At 37.1% G+C, this 16,600-nt stretch overlaps 1 protein-coding gene across 1 annotated transcript; it reads left to right on the top strand.

The window, feature by feature from the left end:
* Positions 1-5,229: 5,229 nt before the first annotated feature.
* Positions 5,230-10,971, top strand: LOC122032387 (riboflavin biosynthesis protein PYRR, chloroplastic-like). Its single transcript, XM_042591677.1, has 9 exons — positions 5,230-5,730; positions 6,540-6,674; positions 6,882-6,981; positions 7,080-7,205; positions 7,290-7,603; positions 8,191-8,310; positions 9,370-9,615; positions 9,707-9,832; positions 10,571-10,971. The coding sequence occupies exons 1-9, from the start codon at positions 5,374-5,376 to the stop codon at positions 10,820-10,822; spliced, it is 1,776 nt and encodes a 591-aa protein (XP_042447611.1). The 5' UTR covers positions 5,230-5,373; the 3' UTR covers positions 10,823-10,971.
* Positions 10,972-16,600: the final 5,629 nt, after the last annotated feature.

Genomic DNA, 16,600 nt, shown 5'->3' with positions numbered 1-16,600 from the left:
TCCAAAGCGAGTTGATGGGGCGGCCCGGACGCTTGGCGGGGGGTCAGTGAGGTCGATGGGGTGTGGGATGGGCGGCGGGGTGGCGGTCGTGGTGGCCGGGCGCTTGGCGAAGTCCAGTAGGTCGGCAGGGGTGGCCGGGATGGTGGCCGAGGAGTCGGATGGGTCGGTAGGACGTCGCGGGTAAATGGGTAAATCCTTTGGAGGGTGGCTACATAGGGGACGCGTTCTGGGAAGGGAACGTGGTCGTCAGGCTTAGATCCATTTAGGATATCTAAGTCGAGACCGTGACTAGATTCCGGTCTCGGAAAGGCAGAATCTAAGTGTACTGGTAATTCATTGTCTTGACAATCGTATTTGCGAGGGGTATATTTTGCCTCGGACTAACCTTGTTTTGGAGAAGGAATCTGGAAAAGGTGGTTGGGCGCGAAATAAATGGAAGGATCCGGCGCTTGGGAGCATGTTTTATCCTCTGTGATCACCTCTCACCGTGGAGCATCTGTTGGACTTGCCACGTGTTCCAGAGGCGCTTGGGAGGCATATAAAAGAAGCCCGGTGGGTTCAAAAACACATCTCGATTCCCGAGATTGCTTCTTGCTCTACGTACTCCAGTAGCCTTGACGAGGCTCCAGAAACCAGCGCGCCCTTGCTCTTGCAGTTTTCTTTTACATTAGTGCTGACTTTGTGTTTTGTTTCATTAGCAACGCCCTGTGCTTTGTACTAATTTCTTTGTGTAATTTCGCAGGTTCCAGTCGGAATATAGATTGCATTTCTTGTACCAGGGTGGTCAAGGACCACGGCCCTAAGAGTCAAATCAGGAAAGTAAAATTAGTTGTTCGGCCTTGACTGACTTTTTACACTTCCTTTAAAATACAGCGATGTCATTTTGGAAGTATCACCCCCTGCGAAGTTGAGCGAACGAATCGAACTATGAGTATTACAAAATTAATTGAGAAGCACCACACCGAGCGAGCGATTAGACGATGAAATTTTAGCGAATGCTTTCCGGGTTTCTTGCTAGCTGTCGGGTCTTGGATGCTTGCTTTGAAGGCAAGCATACGTGAGATCGCGAGGTGTTGATTCTTTAGGAGGCTCTGGCCGGCGTCGGGCTTTATAAAGGTGAGCGCATCCATAACATCCGCATGGACATGCTAAGATCTTCCTCACCCAAGAAGCGCCGGCTCAATACTTGACCAGGCTTCAATCGCTCTGGAGGTTTGCCTTGAGTCCCTCAAGTGTCTAAGGCGCCGGGCGCCCCCTTGGCGCCTCCGCTTGGCCACCGCACACTGACTGACCTTGGCGGCGCTCCATCCATGCCTCGCCGAGGCCTCTGCTCTGAGGCAAATCTTGTTCTTTTGTCACTACAAGATATATTATTCACCAACACAACAACATATCCTGCAAAACAAAGTTAGCACATAATCATAATATAAAAATAAAAGTCTGACAGTCATTAGATTGTCCGGTTCTGACTTCGGATTTCTGACCGGAAACCCTAGGTCGAACCGACGCCTACTGTTCTCTCAGCGAGGAACACGTCCTCACCTACTCTACTCAAGAGAGCATACCTGTTGCCAGACCGATCATTCAGATTGACTAGACTTTCTGCCTAGGGTTACCACCCCCTAGGACCTAGGGTTACCACCCCCTAGGATTTTCCGCCACCTAGGGTTACCACCCCCTAGGACCTAAGATTACCGCCCATTAGGGCTTTCCACCACCTAGGGTTACCACCTCTTAGGACCTATTACCGCCCCTTAGGGTTTTCCACCACCTAGGCTTACCACCCCCTAGGACCTAGGGTTACCACTCCCTAGGATTTTCCACCTGCCTAACCGCAGTTAGGACTTTCCTGCAAACTCGTTCACACACATTAGATAACAAACCAGTTTAACTTGAACCCTTTGATATAATCAAAATACCGGTTCGATCGTCGGATGCTTCCCGCACCAACAAAAGTAATTTTCTCCTACTCAGATCATAGCATCTTCAATTTCTATATCAAGTTCATGTTTATCTTGGTAATCTCATTTTATAAATACTATTAATTTTTCTAAGTATCATACAATTGAGGGTCACATTCAGTTATATTTAGAAGTATCACATCTTTGCTAAAGAAAGTTACCTATGGTGGCTTTTATTTTCCAATAGTTTTAACCAACAATGGAATTTGGGGGGGGGGGGGGGGGGAATTAATACATTGGATTTTTTTTTAAAAAAGGGCCTAGTTATAAATTCTAAACTATTTTTGGATTTTTTTTTTTTTAAAAGTCATTAAAACCCACCAGCCATTTTTTTCTCTTTCCCGAGATGAACCTTTCTTTTCTCTCTCCTGTGTTTTCTTCTTACTCTCCTAATCCTTTTCTTATTCTTTCCCTAATTTTTGCCCTCAAAATCCTACTCCGCATGTCGCTATCGTTGCTGCCCACATTGCTATCACTACACATCGCTATTGTTGCTAGTGTCGCTGTCGTCACTTCACCAATGCTCCACAATAAATACCTTTTGATTGAGGTAAAGTTTTCTTGTTTGATCTCTTTCGATTATATATTTATGTTTTGGAAAAACATAGTGTTAATTTTTCAAATATTCATATTTTTATTTGCTAGGCACGTATGTCAAGTATTTATAGATATTGAGAAATTCAATGCATTTGATATTTGATTTGTCATATGAAGGTGATCAATTTCATTGATGATCATTCAAAAGTTTAATCAATTAAATCACATCATTTATTGCATGGATAACCTCATTATATAATTGAACATATTAAGATATCAACTATACATGGACATTTTATAATAACCACATGCATACGAAAGAAATCGTTGTTAGGATAAGAATTAAAGTTGGATAGTTATATGACTAGAAAAACATATCTTTATAATGTAAGCACTTGACTTAGTATCTCTATCAATATGTGTGAAAAATAAAGGATCATTAACTCTTAAGTCGGTTCTATCAATTTCATTTATTATTCATTTTTGAATTGTTGGAAAAAGATAGTCATTAAATTTGATGATTATGTTTCTAAAATATTATGTTAATGATAAATTATATGAAATAGGAATGTTGGGGGTATTTTAAGAAAATATATGAAAGAGTCAGGAGCACACGTTGGAGTTCACATTATAACATATGGTTCTGATGTCCTTTTAATTCTTGAAGAGGAGGGAAAAATCATAAGCAAAGGGAAAAAGCAATAATCTATTGGAATTGATGGGAAAATATTAATTTATATTTTAGACACACTTAACGAAAAATATCTTAGGAGTCACGAATGATTTGTCACAAACTTTGTAAAAAAAAAAGATTAAGACACCGCAAATGCCATGATTCTTGTAAGATCAAGCAAATATTAATTGTAAACCATGAGAGATTATGGTTGGAATTTGTTACTGAATGAAGTTTCTTTATTTTGTATTAAATATGAGGTAGTCACTGTGCACATGGAAAACTTGTTTCTCTGTCATAGGAGATCACGATGAAATATTGAAGGAACGACAAATTTTCACTATTATCACATTGAAATGTTTTATAAAATGATAGATTGCAACTTCAAGAGTTGAACAATCATTTTAACGAGGTGAACATAGAGTTTTTATTATGTATGACTTGTTTTGATTTATTAAATTCATTCGCTACATATGATAATAAAAAATTGTTTCATTTTGCTCAGTTTTATCCATTCGATTTCTTCCTTATGGAGTTAATGTATTTTGAGCACTAATTTGATAACTTTATTTTTGACACGCGAAGTGACAATCAATTCTTGAAGGTTATGGGGATTAGCAAACTTGCTAAAGGGATGGTTCAATTGAAGAAACATTAATTGTATCATTTGCTATATTTACTTTTAAAGTTAGCATTGCGATTATTTATTACAACTACAATTGTAGAGAGTGTTTTCAACGATGAAAATAATCAAAACTGACTTCATAATTGGTTGAAAGATGATATAGTAAATGATTATTTGATATCATATATTGAGTGAGACGTTTTTGATATTGTTGATAATGAAGCTATTATTCAACATTTTCAAAGTATGAAATCTCGGAAAGTGATATTATAAAAAAAATATGAAGTTAATATATGATTTTTATTATATAATTTGTGCTGTGTTTTTTTTTATTTATTGAATTCGTCCCCTTGAAAATCCTAGTTATGCCACTGATTTTATCTAAAGGAATGTTATTGGTGTATAAATTAATTGTTCTTTTAGGATGATGTCCTTGTCCCTAATCCATGATTCCCATAATACATTTTGGAAATTTTCCTTTGTATACTGACCTTATGGTAGAAGTAATTGTAGATTCTCCCATATTTATCAAGTCTTTTGCTAAAGCCAGGAGACTTATAGTCATTTTCAAAATTTTTAGCTATTATATTTCTATCTTTATTGAAATATTATATCCGATTGTGGGGTAAATTTTTATGTTTCTTGTCAAATGCTTCAACTTCTTCTGAGTCGTTTCTATTAGATGAATAGCAGTTTCGGGTGACATATATACATATTCATCTAAATTTCTAAAGAAACTTGTTACTTCGTCTATTTATTCATTAAGTTGAAGTGATATGCCTTAGTGCTAGCTTGTTTAATTTTTTTACTTTTGTATTATTCTTAAATATGTTGTTTTGATTTACTAATTAGTATGCTAATAGGATCAGCATCTTGTCTCATCATAATATTTAAGAATAATACTGGCTTCTAAATTTCTTTATCTTGAGAGATAGAGGCTTATCATTCCTATCTTTTTTTAATAAAAAAGTGATTACAGGTGATTATTAGCATTTGGAATAATGATTAATACACGAGGAAGAGAGTATTTATCTCGGTTATATGAAAATTTGAACTTCAGATTTCATGATAATAACATTTCATGTGCTAACCATCATATTGTTGCGAAGGGACTTGTCATTCTTATTCTTATACATTATAGAAATTGTTGATATGAATATTCTTTCAAAATGATTAAGAATAATAGTCCATTTTAATCCGGCTACCTGAATATGGATAGCAATTCTAAGTGGATCTGCACATAGGAAACGCTTGATGTTCGTGTGATGCATGGTTAAGTGAGACTTGTGGTTAAATTCCAAGTGTATTTGTGGTATTCCGATGAATAAGGTTCCCTTTAGGCATTACGCAACCTTAGGCGAGCAGATAGGAGGACCTGCCTCAAGTATTTCTACTAATAAGTTAATTAATACGAGGGAATGGATCAACCCCTACCCCTTGGCCCTTGCCCTTGCGTAAGTGCACTTGATAGTCATAATCGTAAATTAGCGGTGATAGTCTATTATATACACGTTTAAGGACTAATCCTCCGATCCATTCAAACGGTTCGCCGAAGCTGCGTGGTTTTACCGATATCGATGTTGCTCGTTGGAGGATCGCTCTTCACCTCCACTCCGGCCACCGCCCTTTTCCGACGGCGTGCTCTCCGGTGCAGCGCCTCCGCGCCGCTGCAGGAGGCGGGTCTAGTCCGGCGAGCGGCGGAGGTGGCGGACCTCTCGGCGGGGCACACCTCGCCTCACCCTAACTTCGGATGCGTCATCGCGCGGGGCGTGGACGTCGTCGGTGAGGGTTTCCTCTATGCGCAGGGCACAAAGTGCGCCGAGCTCCAGGCCGTCGAGATGGCCGGCGCCCTCGCGCGTGGCGCCACTGCCTATCTGAACATGGAGCCTGGCGATTGCTTCTCCGATCACACCGCTGTGTCGTCCCTTGTCCAGGTTGGCATCGCATTCTCTCTTTTCTATTTCTTGCTAGTCATTGAGAAGCTGATATTTTCTTGTGTGAGCCCTGACGGGAACTTGCTTGCCAGTTGTTTGTGAAAATTTCTCAGAGGACTTGTTGTGCTTCCTGTCATTTATGTTTATCTTTCGGGATGGGTCGACAATGTTGACATTCCCGTTTTTAACAGAATGCTCTTCCTTTTCTGTTGCGCTTGGGATAATAAAAATTCTAGCAGCTGTGATTATTTGCTTCCTAATTTTGCTTCTCACGCCAACGGTCTGATAAACCTTTCATTTAGGGCTCACTACGTATTGTTGACTTCGAGACTCTTTACTTTTCCTCGCTTCAGTGGTCATTCTGGTTAGCATTCAAGTCGCAGAAGTTAATGTTCAAATGCCACTAGTTTTCTGTAATTGAGATTTCTGAAGACATCAAAATCAATTTGACCATTTGTGGGTTTCAAGATTGTAGAGAATTGGAGAAGGCGAGTGAATATTTGTTTGTTAGCATTAAAGAAAACGTTATCATTCATTCTGTCTTCATTTGAACTCTCTTGATAAGGCATGCTTAGATTCATGCTCTTAACATGCATATCTAAGTATAATAAAGTACAAAATGGAATGTATAATAATGTTTGTTCTAAAAGTCTAATGAAACCTGCAAATCGTTCCTTTTAAAATATTAAAATTTTAAAAATTTGTGAAAGTAAACAAATCCTTAATTGCTGTTTAGTAGATTTAGAATGGAGCTTAGAATTCATCTATTCCTTTGAATAAAGGAATGCAGTATTTGAGCTTTTTATTAGGCAGGAATTTCAAGAGTTGTAGTGGGCTTGAGACATCCATTCCAACATTTAAGAGGGAAAGCAATCCAGTCATTAAGAAATGAAGGTGTTCAAGTAGATGTTCTTGGGGAAGACTTACAGAGTAAAATCTTTGAGGTATGGTTTTCATGCTAGACCTGTACGTACCTTACTTCTGTTCCATTCATGTTATTTGTTCTCCTTCTAGTATGGTAAGAGAACATTTCCATTGTATATTTGAATGAGTTATGACTTATGAGAACGCATGAAGCAAGATATGTTTTCAATTTGTGATTGTCATTATTTTGTCTATAGTTCTTATCATCCGGCTATATACTGTCATAGGATGCTTTGAAGTCCTGCCTCATAGTTAATGCTCCATTACTCTATAGAGCTGCCTTTCACGTTCCATTTTCAGTTCTGAAATATGCTATGACATTAGACGGTGAGATGAATTAGCTCTTCTGTGATGTAAGTAACATTTGTACATTTATATCTTTCTTTTCTGATCATAACTTTGTCTAGAGACTTGTTAAATGGCAGGTAAGATTGCAACTAGAAGTGGGCATGCTTCATGGATAAGCAGCAAGGTATCTAGAGGTCGAGTATTTGAATTGCGTGGCAGAAGTGATGCCATTGTTGTTGGGGGGAATACTGTGCGCCGTGACGGTAATTCCCATGAATCTTTTTATATTTGTATAATAACTATTGTTTCTTGTATCGATTGATGTTCATCTTCTTTTGTTTTTTAAGATCCACGGCTGACTGCTAGACATGGAGGAGGACATGTTCCTGTAAGGATAGTGATGTCACAAACTCTTGATCTTCCTGATGAAGCAAATCTCTGGAATGTCTATGAAGCATATACGATAGTGGCGACACAAAGAGGTGCTCGGAAAGATTTACAGAAAAAACTTGCAAAAAAAGGTGTAGAAGTGGTGGAGTTTGATATTTTGAGTCCTAGGGATGTTATGCAATATTGCTATGATCGTGGCTACCTTTCTGTCTTATGGGAATGTGGTGGTTCTCTCGCTGCACCTGCTATTTCATCTGGGGTCATTCATAAGGTTGATATTAAGCTGAAACCATATGTTCTTTCTAGTTGATCAAGATATGTGTGGTAAAGATTCCCACATTTCTCCGTTTTCTACTGGATTCAGTAGGCAATTGTTCTCATTTAAATTGAATTATTAGCTATTATTCTTATGATTCTTCGATGTGCCTTATGAAGTATGAATTATTGAATGTTTTATTATTTAACTATACATTTTGCCATGTTCTTGAAAACCGGTATTAAAAAAATGGACTGCTTTTTGAATTACCATTGAGTAAGAAAAAAACACTTTATTCTAAATATTCAAAGTTGGAGGCAAACCTGATGGTTTTAAAATAGATTACTTGAAGACACATCATTCATCTAGTTTGCTTTTAATTGTTTTATTTCTCAGCTAATTTGTGTAGAGTTTGATGAATTTGGCTGATTCTTATTTGTTTATCTTTTGGGCTTAAAAGTTAACCGATAAAATTTGTTTGCTAGCCCATCCTGTTATCAATGTCATATAAATATGCACCAGTATTCTTTTATTTAGATATTCCCATTAGAAATACCAGTTACATCTTCTAGGCTCTTATTCTTAGCTCTTCCATGTATCAGGTTTATGCATTTGTTGCACCAAAAATTATTGGGGGAGTGAATGCTCCATCTCCAGTTGGCGAACTGGGAATGGTTGAAATGTCTCAAGCACTGGATTTAATTGATGTTTCATATGAGCAAGTAAGTTCTTGGATTGTTGTACATGTTATCTGGAATGCTGTTATTTTTTTGTCTGTGATTTATTTGTTTTTGATGTACCTAAAAGGACCTTCTATAGCATGGACTAGACCAGATTGTTAGGGTAAACCAATATCCATAGTCTTGAAGGGCTTATTTGGTGTGCTGCACTCACTTTTCTAAACATCTTTTTCTGTTGTTATTTAATGACAAATGCTTTATATCTGTGTTTTACAATTTTGTTATAAGTGATGGTTTATATTAGTTCAGAACAATATCATGTCGATGCTGAGCCATGCAGACACTCAACGTGAATCAACAGTGTTCCAATCGAGCTGACATAATTTTGACCTTTATCTTTAACAATATCTTATGAGTAGGAGGTTCTAGTCTCTACTAGTGTCAATTAGATTGGAGCATTAACTCTTGTAATATTTCGGTGAGATACCAATACCATAATTTCCCATCACCAGAAATAAATATGGTTCCCATCCATATTTTTATCACTATATCTTGATTGACAATTAGATGTTGAATTAGTAATTGAAATTAGAACAAGCAATGGTATTGAATATGGATACAATAGGTCTCAGAATTCTTATTTGATTGATCACCATAAAATGTGCCTAAATCATAGTAATTGGACTTGAAGGTTGAGTAAGATGAACTTCAATCATAAATTTAAGATGAGAACTAAAGGTGGTTTATTGACAATGTGGCACAAATATAATCTCAAGGCGGTTCCCTCTCTTCCTCCTCTTCTTTTGCTCATAAATGGTTTTGGTCAAACTAGGGGATTCTTTTCCTAGTTGTTCCTTTCCATCCGCCTATGGCCTCCATAGGTAATAGAAGGAAGGATGGGTCCCATCAGCCCTTTTGTTCATCTTGTTACTTCCTTTCTTCCTTTCACCATACAAAATGTGCCGAAAATGTTCTCTTTTAACAATGGAGCGATTTTAGAGATACTTTTAATCTCAGCTTGAGTAATTAAAAAATGATAAGCAATCTTGTTTTATTCTTATGCTTAGGTCATATACCTGATATGTTTATCTTGCAAGTTAGGTTGGGCCAGACATGCTTATAAGTGGATTTCTTCAGCCAATTCCAGATCTTTCACCTGTTATACCTTCATCAGATGAGCTTTCTGCTATTGATCCAACTGTCTGTCCATTTGATACAAAAATTATATCTTTCTATAAGACGTGGGACCTGTATGGGGCTTTCTCAAATTACTCCCCGCATCCTATACAAATGCCTGATGAAAATGGAAAGTATCAAACATGGTCAAGCGTGGAACACTATTATCAGGTTAGTGTCCATTGTCGGGTCGTGACAGAAAACTAATTGATGACTTAAATTTTTTGTTATTGTTAAACAGAAGCTTTAATATGGTTTTCAGGCACAGAAGTTTGCTGGGGTTGATGATCGTCTTGCTAAAGATGCCTATGAAGAAATAAAAACAGCAAAAAGCCCAGAAGAAGCATCACGTAAGGGAAGAAGATTGCAGAGACAACATCCTGACATGGTATGCTTTATGCTATATATGTTGAGTTAATTGGGTTGGATGACCACATCCAAAAAAAGGCATTAGGAACCAGCTTGATTTTTTATTGCTATTAGGGCCTATAGAACAAAAAGAAGGAACACTGAATAGTATGTATGTTTATTGACATGCCTTGTACTGATGCTGTAAACCTCTTGTTTTCCACTGGCCTTTTACCTGTGACAATTGACAATATCACATTAGAAGTGCCGCAGAGTAGACTTCTTAATAAAACCTTCAATTGTATTACATTTTGCCTTTATGACGTGCTCGAAAAGGTCATGGTCTGTCGGTGTGCAATTTTAACTTGGTTCATATGCTCCTTGCTCCTCATCCTTCTCTTTATGCCTTTTTTTTTGTCTCTTATTATTATTTTTTTAATATAGATTACAAAAAGTGGAGATCTAGCCTTTACCCTTGAGCAAGTTCAATTTGTTATACTTTCCATGCCAAATTGATTTACTTGAATTCAACGTTGGGTACTATATATGGATTTTTTTCAAACTGCAACACATCATTCATACATTCTCCTCGCTGCTATTTGAATTTCTGTGCAATACGTGAGTTGCATTTTGGACGATCTGATTTGATAATTTGACCTGAGCCTCTAGTTTGTTTCTGTTTTATAGCGCTTAAATGATTTTGCAATAAGCCCTTATTTTCACGCACTTATTTTCATGGTTGAAAGTTTATTCTTAACGTTACTTCGTTGCCGTCCAGGTTCGTGCTGACTGGGAATCTGCCAAGATAGATGTCATGTACAGAGCTCTCAAGTGTAAATTTTCTACATATCCAGATTTAAGTGCCATGCTTGTCTCAACTGCAGGCTCTGTTCTCGTTGAAGCATCACCCCATGATCTCTTCTGGGGTGGAGGCCGGGAAGGCGAAGGCCTAAATTACTTGGGCAGGCTCTTAATGCAATTGAGAACAGAAATTTTAGATAGAAATTCAAAAGCTGCTGTTGTCTCTTAATTAGTCTGGTTCTTTGTTGTTAGCCTGCGATATTGGTTTTCATTTGATATAACAGCTGCAATATTAGTTTTCTTGCTCCAACGAAGAAATGTGAATCTTCGATGTTTGTAATACATTTAATGTTGTTTAAATTTACGTATTTTGTTTCATGTTTTTTCTTTTACAACGTATTTTATGATATTTTTATTTTGGGAAAGTTTAAGCATTTTGTCATAAAAAAAAAAAATCAAAGACAAAAGAGATGATAAATACCTTTTCCCTATTTTTCTTTAGAAAATGTAAGTTTAAACAAGGAAACAAGAAAGTTTCTTGAAGATGCCTCATTCTCAATTTTCTATTTTTTTTAAAATGGAATCTCATATCTTATTGACAAATAAAATTTAAAATAAATAGTCCGATATATTTGAATAATTGCAAACACATCTTGATAATAAACATCTATTTATGGAATCATAACACATCATTATCTTCTTGTTTTTATAGTCGAAGAAGAACATCATAAGAAGAAGTTTAAGTTTATTGTCTATTTGTGGTCTTTTAATATCTAATATGAATCGGTAACGTAGTTGTAAAGACAAAAAGAGATCGAAATATAAACCGCACAGCATCAACGATTAAAAGTGGATCGATGAGAGCTAAGCACTCCCGTAAATCTTCTGTTAGTAATTTGTCTCGTTGACTCACTCTCTCCTACACCACCCAGCCAAGCAAGATTCACTCTTTACTACAATGTTGCCCCACGGGGTTATCTCGGCTGGTAAAGGCGTGGAAGTTTGCCACTGAGAACATGGGTTCGAGTCCGCAGGGCAACGGGGATTTATTCTCTATCCTTGTGCAAAAAGTCTCGGCCCACTGCGTACTTGCCACCGAGCTACCGTGATTTACCTCCCTCGTGATGACCCTGGGCAGGGTGCGGCGGGGGCCCTGAGGGCGAGGGTTTCGCCCTTTTTTTTGCCACTCTTTACTATAATGTTACCCCACGGGGATATCTAGAGTGGTTAGTGCGTAAAAATTTGTCACTTGAGAGTATGAATTTCAACCGCGAGGTAGTCAAGATGTAATTCTAGGATAATATCACATGATCGAGGTGCTTGAATCACTTAGGATAGTAGATCATCCTGTCATATCATTGGTCAAGTTTCCGAGTGAGAAATTTTTATGGATTAGATCCAATATCTTTGAAATTAATAGATTCAAATAATTTAATACCTAGATTAAAACAAACAAACAAAAAAAAATCTTCACTACACTGCTCCTTTTCTCGTCTTCCACGCTGGCCACGGAAATCTCTAAGTCAATTATTAATTGATTGGGCGGCGCAAATGTCTTGGCCATCATCTCGGATCCAATCAATAGATCCACAGCTCGAGCAGTACGCTATAAATGGCACCGAAAGCGAGAAGCAAGAGCATCGCCGATCGAATTAACGTCGAGTAATTAATACGAACGCGCCACCGGCGGCGGCGGAAGCGCACTCGAGAGGACACGACGCAGTGATGATGGCCGCCGGAGCAGACTCGCTTCTCCATTGCGTCTTCGAGGGCTGCATCCCCGCCACGTGCTCCGGCATCGATCAACGCCCCTACCACCGCAACTGCAAGTGCGCGCTGCACCGCCACGACCGCCACCGCTGCGCCAATCCCGGTCTGCGCCCCTGCGTTTCGTACCCGATTCGACGATGCCACCGCTGCCACCAAGGCCTCAGCTTGGCGGCCGACTCCGCCCGCCCGGCTCCCCTCCTGGCTTGTGGGAGCAGCCTCTGTCGGCGAAGGATGACATCATCAATTTTAATCCGTGGGAAGCAGTACAGTTTTGTATTCCTGAACTTTGGCCTCTGAATTGACTTAGAGAGGCGACCGAATACTCTCATCCATGTTTTTTTTAATAGGGGATGATCCCTAATATAATTATGATCTGATAATAGTTGTGATTCAATTGTAATTAGTTATGATTTTTTTTTTTGTTTATTTTTCTATCCAGATTATAATTTGGATTGGGATGGACGGTTGAATACAACCTCCCACTCGGCAGCCCGACCACCCGCCCATCGCCGGTAGCCTTCGGTTGCTTATCTCGACCCAAACTACACCCTGAATGGAAAGTTCAATTCGAGAAGGGATCATAACCAATTACGACTAAATCGTGATTACGATTAGACCATAATTATATTGTAGATTATCTCCTACTCTATAAAAAGTGGATTAGAGGATTCTCTCTCCTTAGAGAGCCATTTGAAAAATTAAAGACCGGAGTAGTTACAACGTAGCTCCAAAGTTAAAAAAATAAAAAATAAAATAAAAAATTAAAAAACAAAAATAAAGAAATATTATTTCCCATAGACTATTTTTCAAAATGACAAATCTACACCTCATATTTTTATCGAATCATCATAGAGATGTCTTTTTTACTTTATTATCAAAAGGATGCTCCATCCTAATTAATTTACGCATCTCTCTATAATCTAGTGTTCATCCAAGTTTGGGTTGTTTTCAGATTAACTTAAGATTGGTAGGGGCGGGTGAGAAAAAAGCCAATACATTTAGGATTTTAGTTCACATCTTGAAAAAATTCAAACATTTCGATCCCTCCTCCATAGCATGTTTCCCCATGTACATGCTCATCTTCTATTATCTATCTTTTAATTGTCTACTTATGTCTTGTCTTATCATTTAGGATTTAGATTTTAATGTCAGTTCAATTCACATTCGAGTTTCCAAACATCTTTCTCCTCCATCCAAATGTCATTGTTCTAGCAGATACAACATTGTAGCAGCTAGGAAATCATAGCTGCTACAACGTTCTTATTTATAGTCTTACTACGTTGTGACAGCTACGAAATCATAACTGTTATAATGTTTTGGTCTAACCACATTTTAGTAGCTACAATTTCGTAACAGCCATAACATTCTGGACAGCATGTTATAGAAACTACGTTTTAATAGCTACTACAAAATCGTAGCCAACATGCTGACCAGAACATTATAGCAGCTACAAAATTATAGTTGTTACATCGTTGTAATCAAAACTAACTGGAATGTCATTTTATTGCTCAAAACTAAAATTATAATGTAACACTAAGATATCAAGTCTTTGTTTTTGTTTACAGAATTAAATGATGTCTAGTACTTCAACCTCTCACATAAACTCTACTTCTTGTACATATCATAAGAAAATATAATAAAAAAGTAACATCTACTATTTTAAGTCCTTCATATCATCATTACAACCAAATAATAAACATATATAGTTGATAAGTAGAGGCTCATTTACCTGGGCTCTAGACATATCACATAATACAAATATCAGAGGTCTTGTACAAAATATATTTGACAATTGAGACTATCATGCTAAGTGTTTCATCTTTTAAAATCAGAAGATTAGATTTACATGAAAAGATGTTGCATTGATTCTAGGACTTCCAGACCATGGAGATGAAGTTCCTTTGTATATGGATATCGCCTCCATCGCACTCTACCTTCAATATTTCATATCTCAGGATTGTTCAAAGAATGAAATAGAGAACAAGCTAATCAACATCAACAAAAAACCATCTCTTGAATTTGATCTTTTTGTTTTCAACTTTTTATTTTGTATTTTTTTATGTATGAGTTATTTACTACTACAAACGTTATATCTAGACTACCAGTACAATCACTGTTTGATTGCATAGATGACTTTAAAAATATAATAGATATAATTGGTGTAAGATTGTATATGAATGTATGACCTTACAGATGGAGGACATTGGTGTAATGGTCTCATTGAGGCCCAAGCCACCGAGTCTTAAAGGAAATCAAACTCTAATGCTGAAAGGATTTGCACATATACTTATTGTGAGTTATTAAATTTTATTGATTCAAAATTTATAACTATACTTATTGCATTGAGGGTTGGATGTGTGAATATGTTAGAATCATAGAGCCTCACAAGAACTTTGTCCTTCCAAGAATATGCCGATGCAAGTGGACAACCTCACATGTATGAGAAAAAAATAAAGACAATGATTGGAGAACTATCTTCATAAAAAATAATAACAACTTTCTATCATTAGATTTAGAGGAACATTTGTTATCAATTAAATTGATGATCAAATTGCGCAGAACATTGCTAATGTGTTTTATCCTGAGCAAACAGAGGATGCTCAAGAGCATGTAGTAGAGGATGTTCAACATCAAGCTGTAGAGGATATTCAGAAGCAAGTTGAATGTCAATGCTACAAAATAAAGGATGATAAATTTGTTGAGATACATGCTTTGGTTGCTCAATTGAACAAGAACATTGAAGAGAAGGAGAAAAAAAGGGTACTTGTTGAGTTACTAGACAGGAGTGCCAACAATACTAATATAAGCATTGTTGAGAAGAACAAGACTATAGGTAAAAAGGATAAAAAAAGATTATAGAGCTCTAAAGACTCTTATAGGGCAAGGTATCAGAAGAGCCACAAGCAACCCCTACCCCGGATAAAGAAGTCATAGAGTCTAATTTGCCAAGACATACAAGAATAAAGAGGTGTGCTAGATAGAGTACTGGACTACTGTCGACTCATAAATTTGAACAAACTCCCAAAAGAAAGAGAACCAGTTGAAAACAAACGACTACAATACCTATGCCTATAGAAGGGACAACTAAGAGGAAAGAGAAAGACAAGGAGATTCTTTAGCATGAAAATCCAGAAGCCCCTATCCAATTAAAAAAATTTGCCACAGTCTCATCAAATCAACAACATAAATATGCTGAGATTGGCAATGTCAAAACCAAAGTCTTGATGGTACAATTGATTATAGTTAATTCTTTTTGTTGTTAATCTTCAATGACATGTTTGTCCATGTATTTATTCAACAAGCAAAGACATATTTTAAGAAAAATAAAGATGTTATAGTAGCAGATACATTATTAGAGCTCAATTAATTAGAATGAGATAGTTGGTAGCTTAGTTGCATTAGTATGTATTACTATGACAATGATGAGTAATTTGTTGAAGTCTCAATAAGTATATATTAAAACAAGAATAATATAATCACACACAGAGGGTGTCATTCCGAGTATCCCACTCGATGATAATATAGTAAAAGAGACATAGATGCTATTGGGATTTTACAAATATATTTATTTATAACATTTTATTTATATATTATTGGTACAATTTTACACTAACGGTCTAACTCAGATTTTGATGAATGACAAGTAAGTTAAGTTAGATTTTGTTGTGATCTAACCACTTGATTAAGTGTACAGAAAATCTAGCTAGGTCAATGGGCCGACCAGATAGTTGGTACAAAATCCAACTAGGTCAATAGGCCGACCGAATAGCTAGTACGAAGTTTAGATAGATCAACGGGCTGACTAGATATTTGGAAAGAAATCCAACTAGGGCAATGGGTCGACCGGATAACTGCCATGAATTTAAAACAGGTCGATGGACTGACCGGATGTCTAGCAAACTAATAAGTTAAAATAAGTCACTGAAGGAGAATGACCAAGTGAAGACATGCCCCAGTTGAAGAGACAATTGACGTCGATCTAGTTTAGGTCCATTTAGAATCCGTAAGCTGAGACATTGACTAGTTCCTGATCCTGGGAGGACATGAACTAATTAACATAACTCATTATTATTTTACTACATTTGTCTTGCAGCTTATTATTTTTTTTATTGGACTAATGTTAATTTACAGGATAAAGGAGCACATTTTTTTGAAACATCTTTAGACTTCCCTCATTTAATTTTCTTCTTTGACCCATGATCACCAAAGGATATCCCTCTTAACATCTGCTGTAATT

This window comes from Zingiber officinale, chromosome 11A (assembly GCF_018446385.1).
Source record: "Zingiber officinale cultivar Zhangliang chromosome 11A, Zo_v1.1, whole genome shotgun sequence".
In the NCBI taxonomy this organism is placed as follows: Eukaryota; Viridiplantae; Streptophyta; class Magnoliopsida; order Zingiberales; family Zingiberaceae; genus Zingiber; species Zingiber officinale.
The sequence above is the reverse complement of the archived record's forward strand: the minus strand, read 5'-3'. Positions and strand labels throughout refer to the sequence as shown.

Excerpts from the sequence above, each read along its gene's own strand:
- LOC122032387 (XM_042591677.1), top strand. The coding sequence starts at position 5,374 with ATGTTGCTCGTTGGAGGATCGCTCTTCACCTCCACTCCGGCCACCGCC. Across the intron at positions 7,206-7,289 it reads GAATACTGTGCGCCGTGACG|ATCCACGGCTGACTGCTAGA; the intron begins GTAATTCCCATG and ends TTGTTTTTTAAG. Across the intron at positions 9,833-10,570 it reads AGAGACAACATCCTGACATG|GTTCGTGCTGACTGGGAATC; the intron begins GTATGCTTTATG and ends GTTGCCGTCCAG.